The following is a 20,438-nucleotide window of genomic DNA, read 5'->3' on the forward strand; positions in this document are numbered from 1 at the left end:
TCATATATCCATTTACCACCTAGTTCCAACATTTCTAAAGGGAGATTTAAACAGTCCTAACATCTGGGAGCAGAATGCTGAATATCTGCTTGACAATTCTTCCAAAGGTTATGACTATTTAAATCTCTGAGAAGCAGTACAGGAGATGGCAATTATAAAATAATTGCCATCTCCTGTACTGTGTTTCATCATGGAATCATGAACTTATTTAAAGCAACACGTCATTCGTTTAGTAAACTGCAGAATTTGATTCTGCAACAGTCAGTTCATTCTCCATCAGTAATGGTGGATGAGGCAACAAAATTCAACTATGACTTAAAGGTAGCAAAACATCTGAACAGTGATATTGGAACCCCAAGCTTATTAGTTGAAGAGTGGAGGTGCTATCCAATATTCCTTCTCATCATGGATAGATTGCGTCAAGTACATTTTTTTCTCTAATTTAGACAGGGATACTACCAGTATGGATTCCACTCTTTGTTAAATTTGGCTTGAGTTCCTCTTTTCTTGTAATAGTGCTATTCAAGGGAAAGCCCTAGTTGTAGTTTTCTGCATAACCTGTCTTAGTGATTGATGGGTGTTGATTATCTCTTGTGTGTTTAAGGTAGAAGCAAGGTATTAGTAGGGAGAATGCTTGTCTGATAGCAAAGTGAAAGACAGACAGACACTGTAAAAGAACAGAAAAATACTGGTAAACAAGTTTGAACAAGCAAACGAGTGATGTGCTGAACATAACAATGGATGGTAGTAAGAATGATGAGTGATACAAATGTAGTGGAAGTTGAAAAACATAGTGCAATTAACAGTAAGATGGTGAGCGGCATTGACAGCGAAGAGTGTATTATTTGTGATAAAATAGAGAAAGTGAATGGTAGCAAAAAAATGGCACGATTTCAAAGCTTAGTTGGTGATGGATCTGCTGGTGGAAAATTCAGCCTCCTAGTGGGCAAGAGATGAAATGGATGTGGAGTGAAATGAGGAGAATTGTAGATATGTATAGAAGAGTGAAGAAGATGAAAATGAATGATGTGGTATGAAAGAGGTGACAATAGCCCTACGAGCAGCATTGTATGCGAATTCAATTATTAGAGATGTGGTAAACAAGAAGATGCACAAGGTTTGTTTTCCTGAAGGTAAAAGGAACACAGTGATTGAGGCATTGCAATGAGGAGTAAGCAAGCAAAAGAGTTGGTAGTGGTAATAGGGACAAATGACTTGACTGGGTACAAGGAAATCATGAGACTGAATATCGGAAGGGAAGTGATGAGATGAGGTGAAGAGCAAAAATTGTGAACGATATGTTAGCCGACATGTGTGAGGACAAAGGAGTGTAGTCTGTTAATGTGTGGAAGGAGTTTGAAGGATGAATTGAACTGTATAAGTGTGATGGACCATTTCAATGGTTGTGATGTGTGTCATTTGGACAGACTTCTGCTGAAAGGGAGAGAAATGAGTGCAGAGAATGAATTTGATCAAGTAAGAAGCAATGTAAAAAAAGCAGGAGGGGTAAGGAAGAAGAGATTGAAGTGGTGCATATGAATGAAGTGAGTAGCATGAGTGTAGAGAAGGAGAGAACAAGTGTGGGAGATTCAGGGGGAACCCAGCATGAGAAAGGCTGATGCTCCAAGAGAATGTGAATGCATGTGTAGACAAAAAGGGAAGGGGATGACCTGTGATTTAGAGAAAACAGTTGGATTTGAAGAAGGTTCTGGGATGAATAAGGAGAAAGAGAAATAGCTTGAGGAAAGTATGGAGAAATCACATCTAATAAGTGGTATTAGTGAAACGTGTTATAGATCCAGGAATGAGTTATGTTCATATACAAATGCTAGAAGTATCAGAAACAAGGGATATGACGGTTACATTGAGTTCATTCACCCAAAAATTGTTGGAATAACTGAGGTGGTTGGATGAGGATGACATCCTGACAGGAATATAGATGGAAGTATGATTTTTCTTTTGTTTAAGGTTACAAGGTGGTCGGCATTCATAGTGAAGAATTTATGGAAACAAATTCCAAGAATTTATGTGTTAGAATAATTACTTTACTTAACAAGAAGCAAGTAACAATCGATGTTTTGACCTCTGTTTTGAGGTCATCATCAGGGAAACATACTTATGTACAAGCTACATGATGCTGCATTATACAAAAGTAAAATGAATCTAAATGTTTGTTAATCATTTATCCTAATTTGATCTCTGGTGAGAGAAAAAAAAAAAAACAGAACTACATTAAAAATTTCTAAAATCCTTCCATATTGAGATTTTCTTCTGTCTAGTATTATTCTGGTTGCTATATGGGTTGAAGATAGGTCCTCCACATTCTTGGAATAATTTATCCATCATTTTTGTTCATATTTGGATGATGTTTCAGCATTTCACAAGCTTCTTTGAATTTTCTTTCATTGAATTTTCTGGGATGGTGTGTCCTGTTCTCTCCTATGTAAAGTAGGTTACAGCTACACTGAATTTTATAAAACCCTGGGTGGGCAGGGTATGGAAGAGGATCTTTGGAGGAGCTAAGTAAATTACAGATTATCTCAATACAGATGTCAAAACATTGATTGTTACTTGCTTCATGTTAAGTAAAGTAATTATTCTAACATGTTGTGTCTTCATAAATTCTTCACTATGAAGGGTATGATTTGTTTCGTGAAGATAGAAAGGGTAAAAATGGTGGGGGGAGAGTTCTATTGATGATAGAGGAACAGCTATGTCCATACAAGGTACAGAATCGGTGCAAAAGGGAAATAGTGGTAGTGGCTTAGAGACAGTGTGGTGTGAGATAGAGGTGAATAGAATGAAATATTTAGTTGGATGTTGTTATAGACCTGGCAATGCAGATGGTAGTGACCATGAAATGTATAATCAAATTAGCCAGACAGATAAAAGGGTGGTCATTATGGGTGATTTTTATTATGGCAATATAGACTGCATGATGAATAGTAACTGGAAGTAAAGAAACTAAATTTCTTGAGTTTTTGAGGGACAGCTACCTCAGGAAGTGTGTAACAGACGGCACATAAAGATTGAGGATCTTGGATTTGATCATCTCACCTCATCATGGAATGTTGTTATAAATCAGGTGACAAATCTCACTACAGATTGTGAAAGTGACCATGAAATGATTACCCAGGTAATCATTTCATGGTCAATATAATGGGTAATAAGGCCAACAACATGAGGACTTCTGTGTGGAACTACAAGGCTGGTGATTACAAGAACTCAGAAGAGAGCTTACAGTTGTAAGTTCTATCTGAAACTATCTAGTAGGAGTCTAAATGTATTCCAAAGATCAGAAGGTTAAATAAGGTAGGTGTGAAATGGATGGATGAAGAGATTGAGAATGCAATACAAAGAAAGAAGGCATCTTGGAGGTAACAATTCTCTGAGGAGTACAAAGAACAGGCAAGGAAGGTGACTCAGTTGTTAAGGGTAGCAAAAGTGAAGAATGAGCAGCAGTTAGCTAATGAAGCCAAAAAAATCCTAGGCAGTTTTTTTTTATATGATAGCCAGCAAAAAAAAAAAATAATAATTATGGAAAGATGACAATGATTGAAGAAAATGGTATAAGAACAACTGCTACAGAGGATATAGTTGAGATATTTAGTGAGCAGCTCATATTCATAAAGCTCTTTCATCCTTGTGACATCATGCAGAGTTTGAGAGAGCAGTGGATGATGATGAGAAGAGACTAACTGTGAGTGAGCAACAGGTATATGGGGAATTGGGCTAACTTGATGTCAGTAAGGTTCTGGGACTTGATGATATATCATGACATATTTTGAAGGAATATGCCAGGGAGTTGACATGCACCTTACATATTTGTTTAATACAAGTCTCACATTGGGTCAAGTTCCAAAGGAGTGGAAGGAAGACAAGACTGTGCTGCTTCATAATTGTGTTGACAGAACTCAAGTACAAAATTACAGGCCTATCTGTGTGTCAGTTGTGGTTAAAGTGTTGGATAGACAGGTGAGAGCCAGGATCCAGAATTGGGTTGACAACAGTGGTATTATCTTTGATGGAGCATGGATTTGCTAAAGGAAGGTCATGTGTTAATCTACTTACTTATTACAATAAGACAGGTGAGAGCCAGGATCCAGAATTGGGTTGACAACAGTGGTATTATCTTTGATGGAGCACGGATTTGCTAAAGGAAGGTCATGTGTTAATCTACTTACTTATTACAATAAGGTGACAGCTTCATTGGACAAAAGAGATGGATACACAGTAGTATACATAGATTTTGCAAAACTTTTAATAGATTACCGCATGATAAGTTGATAGTCAAACTAGAGTGGATGGGAGTGGATATTAGACTAGTGCATTGGATTGGGGATTGGCTACTGATAAGTATTGGCAAGTTGTGTATGGAGGGAGCAATATCCCATAAGAGGAAAGTCACTAATGGTGTGCCTCTGGAGTCTGTTTTAGCGGCATTGCTGTTTAACCTCTATGTTTATGATATTGGGGAAGATTTGGATGGAGATATTCAGTTATTTGCAGATAAAGCATAGTTGGGATGAACTATGAAGAGTACAGCAGATGTTCTGGCCTTACAAGAAGACTTGAACAGATTTGCAGATAAAGCATAGTTGGGATGAACTATGAAGAGTACAGCAGATGTTCTGGCCTTACAAGAAGACTTGAACAGATTGAGCAAATGGGCATGGAGTGGGGATGTCAGTGCAATGTTACAAAATGTAAGGTTTAAAATTTGGAAAACAAAGATGAGAAGTACAATTTACACTTGGTGGGGATATATTGTTGTAGGCAGAGGAAATAAGAGATCTTGGGGTGTTGGTGGATAAGTATCTAAAATTTAGAGGATACATTGCCAAAATTGAGGACAACACAATGAATTCTGGGAATGATATGGAGGACACTCTTGTAGAAGTAAGCAGATTCTGGTTCCATTGTATAATGCTCTGATTGGGCCACATATGGACTACTGTACACAGATTTGGTCACTGGTTTTCAAAAGGAGGAAGAGATGTTGGAAAGGTCCAGAGGCAACTGTTTAAGGTAGTTTCTGATTTCTGGAATATTGAATATGAAGAAAGGTTGAGAAGGTGCAATTTATAGTCTAGTGGATAGGAGGAAAAGGGGTGATATGATAGCGACAAACAAGTTGGTAACGGATTGCTATAAAATTAACGGTGAAGAAGTTTTTCATAAAATTGTGGGAGATCAGAGAAGAACAAGAGGTCATTTCTGAAGCTGTACAAGGGAGTAAAAAGCAGATTTTTTTCATGGCAAGTTGTGAATGATTGGAATGCATTGCATGAAAGTGTGGTGTCTGCAGAGAATTTGAATGTGTTTAATGATGCACGTGCAACAAATGACATTGGATGCACAAATGCAATGAAGTGGTATATTTTCTTGAAGATGGCAAGAAGAAGTGGTGGGGGCTTCAGATGATACAAGATAAATACATTTGTGGGTATTTTCCAAAGTAAATCTAATTCCCGTAAAGTGCAGTGATATCTAGAATGGCTGTTCAATCCTGTTGATATTCCTTTTTTGCTTTTGGGGTGTTAAGCAGTAGTCATTTGAAGGAATCTCAATTTAGGAAGTCTTCTATGATTCTTATTCTTGTCCAGTTCCATGTAGTGAGAAGAAAGCAGTGGACTTGTGTTTCTGTTTAAGAACAGTCACTCTCTCTATGCTCGCTGACTGTTGATCCTATCAATGTGTTATGAGGTTTTGTATTTTTCAAGCATTGTAGAGAATCTCAGCAGAATGAAAGTAGTTTTAGAGGTGATGTTGTGCTGACCACTTGGAGGATTGTGGATATCATCCATCCTCTGGTAGATGGATGCTTTCAGAATGTGTGTTGTGTTCAACAGGCAGAGATAGGCTCTAATCAGACCACACCTGGACCATTGTGCTCAAATTTGGTCCCCAAGTTTTGAATGGGATAAATTAACCATGGAAAGAGTGCAGAGGCAGATAACAAAGATGATATCAGGACTGTATAATGTCAGTTATGAAGACAGGTTGAGGGAATGTGGACTGCAGAGTTTGGTGGACAGAAGAAGAAAAGGTGATATGATTGAGACTTCTAAACTGTTAAGAAGTGGTTTCAGGGTTGACACTGGGGAGTTCTTTCATTTGGTGAATCAGGGGGGAAGAAGCGAGGACAAGGGACCATCCCTATTAGTTATGAAAGGAAATTGTGAGAAAGAGGGTAAGGAGTTTCTTTGCATGGAGGGTGGTTGAACCATGGGATGCATTGTCTGATAGTGGTGAGAGCACAAATGGTCAGTGGGTTCAAGGAGTGGTAAGATAGAGGAGGCCTGAATCATAATAATATATCTGCTTTACTAATTTTGCTGTCTATTTGCCATCTTCACTAAAAATTGTGACTAAATAGCTGAAATGTTTTCTTTCTGTAGGTTCTCTATTCAAGCAATTGATGTTTTCAGCATTTTTTATTGCTGATTTTCATACTAAATTTATTAAAGCAGTTATTCAGTTTACTTATGCAATCCAGCAGACATGTACTGGATTTATTTCTCCAATTTTGATATTAAGTTGAATGCCACGTGCCTTCATAATGTGATCCATATATACGATGAATAACAGTTGCAATAATGTGCATCTTTGTCTTACCCCGAACATCAAACCATTTTCATATACTGCCTTCAATTCTAACTGCTGACTTACAAGTCAAATACAGACAGTGTATCGCTGAATCTAATGTCTGATTTACACCATATAACTAATATTTTGAACAGCTTGGCGCCTTATCATATACTATTGATAGATCCACAAAACTTAATTATAAATCCTTGCTATATTTCCAAGATTTCTCAACCATTTGTCTTAAAGTGAAAATCTGATCCTGATGACATGTATTTAGTTTGAACCCTGCTTCTTCTTCTCCAAGCTTACCCTTCCACAATTTTTCTTATTTTTTTCTCAAGTGCACTTGCTTAAATCTTACCATGAACACTCAATAAGGAAACTTCTCTATAATTCTCATATTGAGTTTTATTTCCCTTTTTATAGACATATACTATGAGAAATCACCTGGAATATGACTCTGTGACCAGGACCTTCTGAATACAGTGCAGTCACTGTAAATACCTTCACATTCGAACATTTTTGGATCAGATATCATCTACTCCAGCTGCCTTTCCATATTTCAGGTTTTTAATGGCTTTTTTTTTCCTACTTCAAGGCATAGATAAGTATCCCTGATTACAATCCTGTTGAGTGTTTTCTACAATGTGATACTACTGCTTGTTTCATTGAGCAACTTTTCAAAGTAATCACTCCAGACATATAGAATATCTTCAGATTTCATGTCACCTTTATCATCTCTCATTCCTTTTACAGTAATCTTTCCTCCATTTCTATGCTCTTTCAATAGCCTCCAGAATATTTTGCCACCCTTCTTGATATTTATTTTCTATGTTCTTATCAAAGGATTCTCATGACTTCTGTTTAGCTGGTTTTACTCAATGCTTTGCTTTCTTATATTTTTCTATGTATGAACCCAGAGCATGACTTACTCGCCAGGAATTTTGATAAACTGTCTTCTTTTCCTTGACTGCCTCGTTATTTTAATCAGTCAATGTTTTCTTCAGATCCTGCCACTGAATCTCCAAGATTTAGTTCTTGTTTTCTCTTTCATTTTTTCTTGAACAGTATTTATGTATTTGAGTCTACCGTTCATCTCTGAAAGTTGCTTAACTTTGATTGGTTTTAAAACTTTCTTATCATATTTCTTTTAAATATGATATTCAATTTTTCCTTCTATTGTCAAAAATAAATGATGATTACTTCTGATTTCAAATCTTCTGTATGCTCTTGTGTCCTGTACCATTGTACAAATATCACTGTCAACAATAACAAACTTCAAAGACTCAAAGGTCTTCAAAAGACTCCATGAAGGTTCGGTATTAATATCCAAATGATCTCATAACTTCAAAAATGTATTCATGCTCCACTCTCTCAAAAGCGTTTGTCATAAGTTTTCATTGTAACTGCTTGGAAATGTCTCTGATTAGATATAGATTATCATTTATTGATTTTCCTGGAAGAGAATGTTTAGTAGTGACCAATTAGCTGAGGCAGTGTGAACTTCAGTCTGTTTGCAATTACTTTAGAGATAATTTTGCAGTCTGTTAATTGGATGCCAGTTTTGAAGGTCTATGTGGCCTCCCTCCTTTGGTATCAGGTGCGCTACTTAAGTCACAATGATTGTGGAAGCCTGTTGAGATAACTTCTTGTAGCATTTTAGGGAAAAGTGTTCCAAGTTGATCCCAAAAGAACTGGAAAAACTTATGAGTTCATCTAGTCCCAGGGAATCTGTTCTGCAAAGATCTACATGCAGTTTTCATTTCTTCCAGACAACTGTTTTTTCTGATCTGTTGTAGAAATTTTGTTTCTTTTAGTATTTCTTGGATAACCTTTTGAGAAGTGCCTCCGAAGCAGTGTGTAGTTCCTGTTGAATAGAAATGTCCACTACTGCTGTCATCCCATTATAAAATGTAACCAGAGTAATAAAACAAGAACATTCTTTAACAAGCCCATACTGCCATGCCATATATAAAAATCCATATGTCCATCAAACCAGTTATATTATAACTGTGACCAATCTCTCTAGTATTCCCATTTTAGCAAAAACATAGGATAAAAATACATTATTATCATATAACCTTGTAAGCTAAGAAAAAAGTTTAATGTATGTTTACAAAAATAAAGAGCCAAAAGGCTTCAGTTTGGTGATGCAAAATTATGTAAATCGAGTGGATATTAAGGATCTCATAACTTCAAAAATGTATTCATGCTCCACTCTCTCAAAAGCGTTTGGCATAAGTTTTCATTGTGACTGCTTCCAATGTGGATATCTCTGATTAAGTTTCTGATTAATTTATTTTATGAAACTTTTTATGAAAAAAGTTTCATAAAAAATGTTGACCAGAGAGCTTATGGGAATACACCCGCCCGGCATTCACGAGTTGCCCTAGTGCAGAACACATAGAAGACATGAGAGCAACTCGTGAATGCCGGCAGGTGTATTCCCATAAGCTCTCTGGTCAACATTTTTTTATGAAACTTTTAGTTTTCTACATTTGGCTTTGAAATAATGCTGGATTTAATATCCACTTGATTTATATAAGTTTAATGTATATTTTGGTTAAAATGAAAATAGCATTTTATTCTCAATATGCATATTGAGAATAAAAAGTAAATGTAAGTATAGGCTGACTTTAAAAGTAACCTTTTAAAGTCAGCCTATACTTACATATACTAAATTTTTAAAATATTTAATTTAAAGTTTAGACTACATTTCAACCTTAATTCATGCGATAAAATGAGAGAGAGAGAAAGAATTGTAGATAAAATAGATTATGAATACCATTTGCTAGTGATATTCCACATGGTGCATCAAATCTCTGAGCATGCTTATCATTAGTCATCTTCTCAAAGAAAGATGGAGATATAAACTTTCTTCTTAATGATTCATAAAGAGACTGCAGTCTTTGGTTTTGTCTAACACGTTCTACAAGTTTCTCTGATAACTCACTCACTCTTTTTTTTAAAGTTTCCAATTCTTTTTTGGTTGCTAAAAGACAATTTGGATTATTTTATATTAATATGATTTTTTAAAAAAAATTATATATATATATATATATAATATTGTTTTTAAAAAGAACTGAATGACTAGAACTTGGAGGTTGTAGCTCAAACTTGAGCTACAACCTCCGAGATAGTCATTCAGCTGTAATCATGTACTGGCATTCACGAGATGCTACTAGCACGTACTTTCCTGACAATACCACAAACGAAAGAACAGCTTTAAATACAACCACAACGTTTTAATGTTAATTATGTATAGAGACTCTCTATGATGTTCTTAGTTTATTTAAGCTTCAGTGTTTTAGCGTTTTTTCTTTTTTTCTTTCTTTTATAATGTCACGCGATGAAGGCTGTTACAAGCCGAAACTAGTAGTGTTTTAATATTAAAACCTTTTTACTTAAATCTCGGTTCTATTCATTCAATTCTTTTAAAAAATATGTATGTTAACCGAGTTAATGATCATTCATTCATATATATATAATATATATATATATACATATATATGGATAAGAAGAAATATATATATATATATAACACCGCAAGTGTTAAGTAAATATTATTATTCTTATCTCAGGACTTCTATGGAATCACATGACTGTACATGGGAAGTCTGGTTTAGATTACCTTGATGGACCTGTGTTTCACTCAGGATTTCTCCATGAGTGCAGGTCACAAAGATGCCTCCAATGATCTCGATCTTGAGCCTCTCTCTTCCATGTTACACCCATAGATTTCATTAGTGGATCTTCCCATCTTGTAGGTGGTCTTCCTGCTTTTCTGTTTATTCTTGGTTGCCAGTTGAGTATTTTATATGTCCATCTGTTATCCCTGAGTCTGGCTATGTGACTTGCCCATCTCATCTTGCATTCATATACTGCAGTTACCACATCTTTTATGTGTGATCTCTTTCTTAGTTCCATGTTTCTAACATGTTCCATTTTGCTGATGTTACAAATCCTGTGTTCTATTGCATGCTGAGTTATTCTGAGAGTTTCTTCTTCTTTTCTTGTCATGTTTCTGATCCATATGTGAGTGATGGAAGAATATCACTATTAAATAGTTTTGCCTTTGCAGAGATGTCAAGATTTGGATCAGTAAGTGTTTCTTTTAGTCTGTTGAATGATAGCCATGCAGTTTTCTTTCTTTTTTCTAGTTCTTCAGATAAATCATTATTCATTTTTATTGTTTGTCCTAAGTAATTGTAGGAGTCAACCTGTTCTATAGAGGTGCCATCAATACATAGATGACTGTCATTTGTGTAGATGTTTTTTGATCCATTTTGTTTTTTTTCTAGATTCATTTCTAAACCTATCTTACTGATGTTTGTGTATATTTTTTCACCCATTTTTTCTAGGTCTTTTGACCCCTCTCTTTATATCTATATTTATAGGTTGATTAAATAGGGTTATTTGTGTGGTCTGATTTTTGTTAATTTCTTTTATCATGTGGATGTAAGTAGGATCCACATTTATTTCTAGTAAGGCACTGATGATTGCATTGTGTTCTATGGTGTCAAATGCATTTTTAAAATCAATAAAGAGGAAACATAGAGGGATTCGGTATTCTCTGCATTTTTCTGTTAGTTGTGAAATGACCTGGATATGATCTATTGTGGAAAAGCCACTTCTGAATCCTGCCTGCTCTCTACTGGAGTTGTCTTCGAGAGTGTTTTGGATTCTGTTCAGTATTACTCTGTTCATGATTTTATATATGTGAGAGAGTAGACAAATTGGACGATAGTTTTCCTTGTTCCCTTTTTTGAATAGAAGTATAATTTTTGAGGTCTTCCATTCCTCTGGAATCTTTCTTTCTTTGAAGTACCATGCGAATCTGGCAGCCAACGCTTTGAAAATAATTGGTCCACCTTGTTGGATTTCTTCAGCCTTAACATGATCAAGTCCTGAGGCTTTACCTTTACTCATTTTTTTAAGGGCATGTTCTATTTCTTCTGGAAGTACATCTGGTATACTGCTTGGTTTTGGAATGATAGGTTCTGAAACTTAGCACTTAGTTGCATAGAGATCATTATAAAAATTCTGCACAATTTCTTCTATCCTTTTTCTATTAGTATGTTTTTCTCCATTTTGATCCTGTAAAGCAGATGGAATTGACTGTTTAAAATCCAAGTCTTTCTGTATTTTTTTCAGGTTGGTTTTTGCCTGCACTGCTTCTCTTAGTTTTTGTATCCTGAAAGCTTTGTAGTCTTCTGGAATTCTTTTCCTTAGTAACTTACAAATAATTTTGTATTCTAGAAAATTTTCTTCAGATTTCTCTTTTCTCTTTCTCAGTAGTTCCATAGTTTGTGGTGAGAGTCGTTCTCTTTTCCTTTGTTTCACAGGAATTTCTGATTTTTTCTTGCACTAGTAAACCTAGGACAAGTTAAACAACAAAACCTACTGTACAAAATATCTGTATAATTTGTGTGATATTTAAGAGTGTGTATTGGTAGCATATAATTATTTGGAATTATATGCTACCAATTATCTACATTAGGATAATTTAAACAGCAGAACTACATTAAAATTGTTTGAAGTTGGTACATTATGAAACATATATGCAAAGAAAAAGTATCAAATATAGATTTAAAAAATAAACACCTGAAAGTGATGTCAAATTACCAATTGAAACTACAATGAAATATATGACTAATACTCACTTCAGTCAAAATTAGGTCGCAGGCAAGATGAGATGCAAGGATAGAGACAGATAGAAAGAGAGAGAGAGAGAAATACCTATAGTATTAAGTCCAGTAAAAGATCAAACCTTCACTTTCTTTACTAGATATACAATTAATGTTATCAGTTCACTCATTTCGTATTATATATTTCATATCTGCCTGGTTGCAAAAATTCACGATATTAGTCACACCATCTGGATGCAAAAAGATAAGTCGAAGGAAATTATTATCTTGGTTGGTACCAATGATTTGAGAGGCGAGAAGTATGCTATGAGGAGTAAAGGAGTTGTTAGGAGAGGCAAAACTGAGGAGCGAGAAGGTGAAGATCATAAGTCTCGTACCATGCTACAATAGAGGCAAACAGAGGAGGAGGGCATTGAAAGCCAATGAGTCTATAGTAGATTATGCAAAAGGAATGATGTAGAACTTGTGGATCTGTGGTCTCTGTTTGATGGAAAGAAGGATTTGTTCAATGCTGATGGGCTGCATCTAAATGGTTTTGGTGTTAGGTGTCTGGGGAGAGCTTTGTTCACTGAGCATGCTGAAGTGCAAATTCAGGTCAACTTAAGCAATTAAGGTGGAAGCAAGTGAGTTTGTCTGAAGGCACCCACGAAGTGAGTAAATATGAGAATGACCAAGTGAGGAATCGAGTCTCTCGAGCAAAAATACTGAATAAGGGTAATCAATTCAGAAAGTAAAGGTGGTGAAGGACTAAAGAGATGCTACAGTTTCTATATACTAATACCAGAAATATCAGGAAGGATACGATACTTCTGGCATTATCTACTTAATTACATACTACTTAATGATATCACCTATCCATCTAACTCCTATCCGATTACCCCTCCTATACTAAATAAGTATAGGGAGGAGTTTTTTTGGCATTGGTTAGTGCAACCTCACCAAAAGTTATAGGCATTTAGTGAGACTTGGCTAATAGCAGATGATGTAGTTACAGGATTGAATGTGAAGGATTTAGGATTTTTCAGGGAAGATAGGATGGGGAGAGGAGAGGAGTACTGCTGATAGCAGATAAATTGCAACCAAAAAGAATAGGAGACAGGCAGGAGGGTGACTGTTCATTTGAAGCAATCTGGTGTGAGATTAAGACCAGTAAGACAAAATATACAGTTGGTTGTTGCTATAGGCCAGGGAGTTCCACAGATGATCTGGAAGACATGCATTTCCAAATTAGTACGAGTACAGGTCGAGTGATTATGAAGATATAATCACTATATCTTCATAATCACTCGATTATGAAGGTATAGTGATTATATCTTCATAATCACTATACCTTCAACTATGAAGATATAGATTGGAAGGAAAAATGATCATATGGCAGCAAGAATTAAGGCAGCATGTGATGGAAGGGACTAGGGGAGGGGGTGGAGAGTATTGGATCTGGTCATAGCATCAGAAGAGCTATCCATAACAAGGCAACAACATTGCCTCCAGTTGATGAAAGTGACCATGCAGTCTTAACTTGGGAGATTATAAAACATGAGAAATATTCTAGAAGGGATAGTTGTGGAACTACATGGCAGATGATTATGACATGCTTAGGAAGAAGCTTAAATCTGTACCACAGCATAAAACACTGCAGGGTAAAGATGTAATAGTGCATGGGATATAGTTAAGAGTCATCTAGAGGCAGCAGTATTAAATTGTATACCTAGCATAAGGAGGGTTAATTGGATAGGAGTTAGATGGATGAGTAATATCATTAAGCACGAGCTGCAGAAGAATACTGTGGAGGGTATATAAAGAGAAAAGTGACCAGCATGGCAAGGAAGGCAAAATCAAATTATGGAAGAATCTAGTTGAGCAGGCCAAAGAAAATCCCAAAGAGTTCTTTTGTTGTGTGGCAAGTAAGAGGAAGAATGACTGTGGAAGATTAACCTTAATGAGTGATGATGGTCACGAGGAAGTAGATAAAATAGTCAAGTTACTATGTGACCATTTTGCAAGGATATACAGCAATCCCTTGATTAATGCACCTAATGCAGGGGTCGGCAACCTGTGGCTCGCGAGCCACATGCGGCTCTTTGAATGTGAAGCTGCGGCTCTTTAGTTCCATACGCAAATATTATTTATTTTATCAAAAAAAAAAAAAATTTAAAAATCGTTCTGAATCGATTAACGAGGATTAGGCACCGATTCTATCTCTCAGCCACTTGTACTCGCTTTTCACCGCACCCCTCCCCCGTGACACGCATCGTCACTGTCGTCAGTCCGTCGGAAGCTCTTGGAAGTTTATATGTTTGGCAATTTTCATTGATTTCGGCATAGCTAGGCATAACACCTTTACTCGTAAACTAAGTATCTAATATTTGCCAAAATTAAAAAAAAAACTAAAATGTGCAGACTGCGCCGTGATAAACACGTTCTGACAAGTCCGTTCGTGCCAGTCGGCGATCACCGCACACGGGAGGCGACCACAGATGCGACGAAACTATGTACTTATAGTCAATCAGTATGTGAAAGAGTGAGACAAACAGTGTTTCGTGTCTAAATTATTTATTTTAATAATTAAATTATTAGAGAATTATTTATTTTATTTAGGTAGGTATTTTTAATTGGGAAATATCGTTGTAAAATGTTTTTTGATAAATTATATTTCATTATGCCCAGCTTCTCGTATCCGCTAAAACAGTACAAGATAGAATAGCTAAAATGTCTTCAAATGTAACATATTTGCAGGTGGAAGATATTCAACCTTCTTCTGCCTTATCACTTGCTATAGATGAGTCTTGCGACATAAAAGACACTGCACAAGTTGCCCTTTTTTCAGGTATATGTCTTCCCAAGGTCCAAAAGAAGAACTTCTAGGATTGCTACCGCTCTCGGGACAAACTAGAGGGGAAGATATAGAGAATGCCGTGCAAAAATGCCTTGAAGACAATAAGATCTTGTGGCTCTTTAAAAACTTTTTAAAATTTTGTGGCTCTTTAAAAACTTTGAAATTTTGTAAATTGTAATTTTTGACTCTTCAGACTCAAAAGGTTGCCGACCCCGGACCTAATGCGTTCTTTAAAACAGGCGCATTAATCGAACATGCACTAATCGAATATAGTAACCTATGGGAAAATGTATAATTCGTTCCTCAGAAAACTGAGGAACGAATTATACATTTTCCATTCTGTTTTTTTTTTTTTTTTTTTTTTTTTTTTTTTTTTTTTTACAACTGACTATATGTGCCTCTTCTGCAAATTTTACTGGTTCTCTCCTCACCAGGGTCGGTCTTAATTGTTTCTGTGAAACCTCTTTGGGCTTGTCAGTGATTAAATTTTCTTCATATTCTTCAGGATCTTCCAGCTGTGTATCTAAATATTGCAGGTCAGAATCACTCAACTTCTCAGAATGAGATTTAATTAACTTAGATTCATATGAAAAGCCTCTAAAATCATTTGCACAATGTGGAAGAATGTGCTTCCTAATGGCTCGCATATTGCTAGCAGTAATTTCATTCGACTTTGTGACTTTATAACCAGGTTGAGATTTCTCTGATTTGGCTAGAAAAGTCTTGGAAGGCATTCGCTTCCAAAAAAAAGGCCAGTTTCATCGACATTAAATATTTTTTGATCACAAAAGTCCCCTTCTTACACACTTTTCTTCAAAATCTCTGGATATCTCCTTATCTGCACTTGCAGCTTCGCCTTTGATTAGAACATTATGTAGGCTATTTCTCTTTTTGAAACACTCAAATCACCAGCACTAACATGGAATTCTTCATCTTTTCCATCAGCCCTTTCTTTCCAGGTTACAAAGAGACAATGCTTTTGATTTAATAAGGCCAATGTTTAGCAGGATCCGTTTTTTGGTTACAATCTTCGATCCATGTGAATTAGAAGTCTCTCTAATTCAATCATTATAATACTTTGATTTCGAGCGCATGCATGATGAACTTGAAGCAGCCTTACCTTTCTCTTTGTATTCAGCAGTTGATTCACCCATTTTTTGTGTTCTTGTCCTATCTCTGCTCTGGACTGGCCTTGTTCATTTTTTTTTTATTATTTCAAGTTTTTCTTCCAATCAGATTACTTTTCGAATCATTTTCACACTTCTATTTTTTGCTCACTAATTCTTTTACTCATGATTAAAGGTTAGAAAAATAATTTAAAATAAAAAAAGTAAGGAAAACAATTGCACGAGATATGCTCAGCAAAATGCTAGTAAAGCAGACGACTATGTAAATTTAGATGGTAAATTTGGAATATAGTGTACATGGAAATAGTGTAGTATGCCATTAAAAAATAACTTTGTAAAATGTTTCAAATCAATAACTAAATCCAGAGTAATTTAATAAAAAGGTGGCACACCGTTTGGCAATTCTTATAGGCAAAGATGACCTCACCATTGCTTCTGCCTGGTATCTCCACTTCTGGGCCTGGCTCCCACTGAAGAGACCTTTATTGAGGTAGTGGCCCTTAATGCATAACATTATACATATCCGCAAGGAGATGTGTTTTGCATTATGGGAGATATTGAGATAGGAGTGATGTTAGCTTGGTCCACATTTGCTACGAGTTACCTGGTGTTGTACTACCTTACTCCAGTCCTGAAGATATTTTCAGGTGCAAACTTTGTTTGCTCACACTTGGATAGAGGATTAAACTAAATTTATTACAGTAGCTAAATTATTTCATCCTGGTGAGTGATTTTTTAAAATAGTTAGCCATTAAAAATGTATAGATCGAAAATTTTTAAAATCTGTAACATTTATTTTTAAGATGCATGTAGGCACACTAATCGAATTTGGGTATAAAAAATAATGAATCCACTAATCGAAAACGCTCAGTGGTGCATTAATCGAGAGATTGCTGTATCATGATAGTGAAGTTACTGCTTTAACCTATGTGACAGACACTAATGTGGGAACAGAGGTGGATGAATTGGATGTTCTTAGGATATTGCATAATCTCAATGTAAATACAGCTCTGGGATTGGATGGGATATCAGCTAGGGTTTTGCAAAAATGTGCAAGGGAACTGGCAATGCCTTTGATTATGGTGTTTAATTTAAGTCTTAGCTCTGGTAGAGTTACAAAGGAGTGAAAAGAAAGCAAAAATAATTCCATTGCATAAGGGAGGTTTTAGGACTACAATAGCAAATCATAGACCAATGAGTATCTCAGGCATGGTGGTAAAAGTACTACAAAAATGGTAAAAAAGAGAATTCAAAAAACCATTCAATGGGTAAATAAAAATATGATACTGTATTAGGGTCAACATGGCTTTGTGAAGGGTTGGTCATGCATTAGTAATTTACTAACTTTTTATAACAGAGTAACAGCTGAGTTGGATAAATGAAATCGCTACATGATGATTTTGCAAAGGCATTTGATAGAATACCACATCAAACTCTGTTATGCAAATTAGAACCAATGGGGATGGATATGACATTGGTTAAGTGGATAAGAGGGCAGATGCTAGACAGATATCAAAATGTGATATATGGAGGGGAAGAATCAAGAAGAAAACAGTGACTTCGTGTGTCACAAAGTTCAGTGCTGGTAATAGCTAATCAATGTGATGTGCAGAGCTTGCAGGAAAATTTAAACAGGCTGTCAGTATATGGGCAAAAGTTAATGGGTGTCCTTTTAATGTTGAGAAATGTAAAGTTATGCATTTTGGGATAAATGGATTACAAGCCATGTATGACATTGACACAGTACTCCAGAAAATAGATGAAGTTTTACAGATGGTGGCAGACAGAGTTAAGTTTAGAAGACATGTTGCTAAGGTAGCCCATAGGATTACTTGGCTACTGAAGAATATATTAACAAGTAAAGATAAGGAAATTAATTCCCCTTTATAAGGTCCTGATATGCCCACATCTGGATTACTGTGCTCATGTCTGGTCCCCTTGATTTCTTGGGGATCCATAAGCAGTGGAGAGGATTCTGACCAAGGTGGTGAATGGCCTGTGGAATGTTGCCTATGAGGATAGATTGAAGATGTGTGGATTGCAGAAGGTGGTTAAAAGAAAAAAAGAGGGGATATGATAGAAAATTTAAGTTGCTTAAAGGGTTTTATAGGTAGACACAGGAGAAATGTTTCAGCACTTGGCTAGAGGGACAAGAACAAGGGGTCATCTTTGGAAGTTGAATAAAGGTCTGGTCAGTAGGCATGTGAGGACTAGATTTTTTGCTTGGAGAGTTGGGAATGAGTAGAATGGGTTGCCAGAGTTCAGTTTTAAGTGCTTCATCTGTTATTAGGTTCAAGGAGAGGTATGATAGATTGGGTCTCCTGTGATCAGTCTTCGGAATCCATGGAGGTGCCCTATTATTGTTTAATAACAATAATAATAATAATTATTATTGTTATTAAAATATAATCTCTGAAATATTTGGTGGTTATATTAACAAGTAAGGAAATTATTATAAAATCATACAACAGTGCATTATGCAAATTTATTCTTCTTGTATAGCAACATCATTGTATTGTATATGGAAAAATATTAATGTCACAATTAATATTGAACATATGGCAGTGGAAACACAGGAGAATGAAATAGATGCAAATAAGAAAATAGCATGCTTGAATGTTATCCTTTACAGGACAATGTGTGAAATCAAAAAGTTGCAGAAGCAGCAAAAAAGTGAGTGATTTCACACATACTCACTACCTTCCACATTAATTGCTTAAATTTTCCTCAATTATATATACACATGGGTGATCTGAAACGTTCTTGGCCTCAATCATAAATGGCAGCACTCTCAGTGAAATTTTTTTTCTAAGTTGGTATATCTGTCATAAGCATCCATGTGAAATTGCAAGTCATTCTATCAAATAGTTTTTTTTATACAGCTGGTGGAAGCCAAAGTGTTGCTGTATAAAATTGAGTATCGTGCAGTTATAAAATTCTTTGTAAAAGAAGGTTTAACGCCAAAAGAAATTCATTTGAAGTTCATAAAAGTTTATGGGCACTCTCCTCCTTCATTTTCGACAATTATCGAAATGGTCTGCTGAGTTTAAACGCAGGTACCAGCCTTGAAGATGATCTATGTGAAGGACTTCCAAAAAGTGTAACAACACCAGAAATCAAGTTAAGGGGATAAAAATTTATATTAATAATTAACACTACTGGGAAAAAATAGCCTCTTGGCTCTTTATCATAACACCAGAAATCATTGATGAGTGCATGATATGGTATTGGATGACTGCAAGTCAAAGTGCATGAAATTGCTGAGACTATAGGCATTTCAAAAGAACGTGTAGGGTATGAAGAATTGTAAATGAAAAAACTTTGTGCAAGATGAGTGCCACGCAGATCAAAAATGCACTCGCGCGAACATCTCTGAACAGTGCTTCAGCCTTTTAACAAGAATAAAACTGATTTTGTGCATCGATTTATTATTATGGATGAGACTTGGATTCACCAGTACACATCAGAATCCAAATAGTCAAAACAGTGGACAGAAGCCGGTTGTTCAGAGCCAAAGAAGACAAGGTCACGGCATCGGTGTTTTGGAATGCTAAATGCATTTTGTTTATTAATTATCTTGAAAAGGGTAAAACAATAACCAGGGAATATTATTCCGATCTTTTAACCAAACTAGATGAAAAAATTTGTGAGGAAAGACCTGGTTTGCAGAAGAAAAAAATCATCTTTCATCAGGACAATGCACTTGCCCACAAAGGTGTTTTGGTAATGGGAAAATTAAGGGATCTGCACTATCAGTTGTTGGAACATCCACCCTATTCTCCAGATTTGGCTCCATCTGACTTCCATCTCTTCCCAAAACTAAAACTCTTCCTTGCTGGTCAGCGTTTTTCTTCGAATCAATAGGTGATTGCAGCTGTAGAGGGGTATTTTGCATATCTTATTGAGAACCACTACAGGGACGGGATAATGGTGCTGGATCATCGCTGGAATAAATGTATTAGTCTTAAGGGAGATTATGTTGAAAAATAAAAATAACTTTGAAATTATAAATTCGTTTTTTCATTGTTAGGCCGAGAACTTTTCAAACCCCCCCCATATATATATATATATATATATATATATATATATATATATATATATATATATATATATAATATTTGTAGTATTATATTATATATATATATATATATGTGTGTGTGTGTGTGTGTGTGTGTAATAAATATATATAAACTTGGTATGTGGGGTCTAGATACTCGCTGAGGAGATCTCAAAAAG

At 35.7% G+C, this 20,438-nt stretch overlaps 1 protein-coding gene across 1 annotated transcript in view; it reads right to left on the bottom strand.

Moving 5' to 3' along the window:
* The window catches only part of LOC150103936 (E3 ubiquitin-protein ligase CCNB1IP1-like), a 164,115-nt gene that overhangs the window by 17,224 nt on the left and 126,453 nt on the right, over positions 1–20,438 (bottom strand). Inside the window, exon 7 of the mRNA XM_090397101.1 lies at positions 9,377–9,583. Coding sequence (XP_090253227.1) covers positions 9,377–9,583 — 207 coding nt within the window. The remainder of the gene's footprint in view (positions 1–9,376; positions 9,584–20,438) is intronic.

Source organism: Typopeltis vanoorti, chromosome 8 (assembly GCF_054136105.1).
Source record: "Typopeltis vanoorti isolate ZY-2024b chromosome 8, IOZ_Tvanoo_1.0, whole genome shotgun sequence".
NCBI lineage: Eukaryota > Metazoa > Arthropoda > Arachnida > Uropygi > Thelyphonidae > Typopeltis > Typopeltis vanoorti.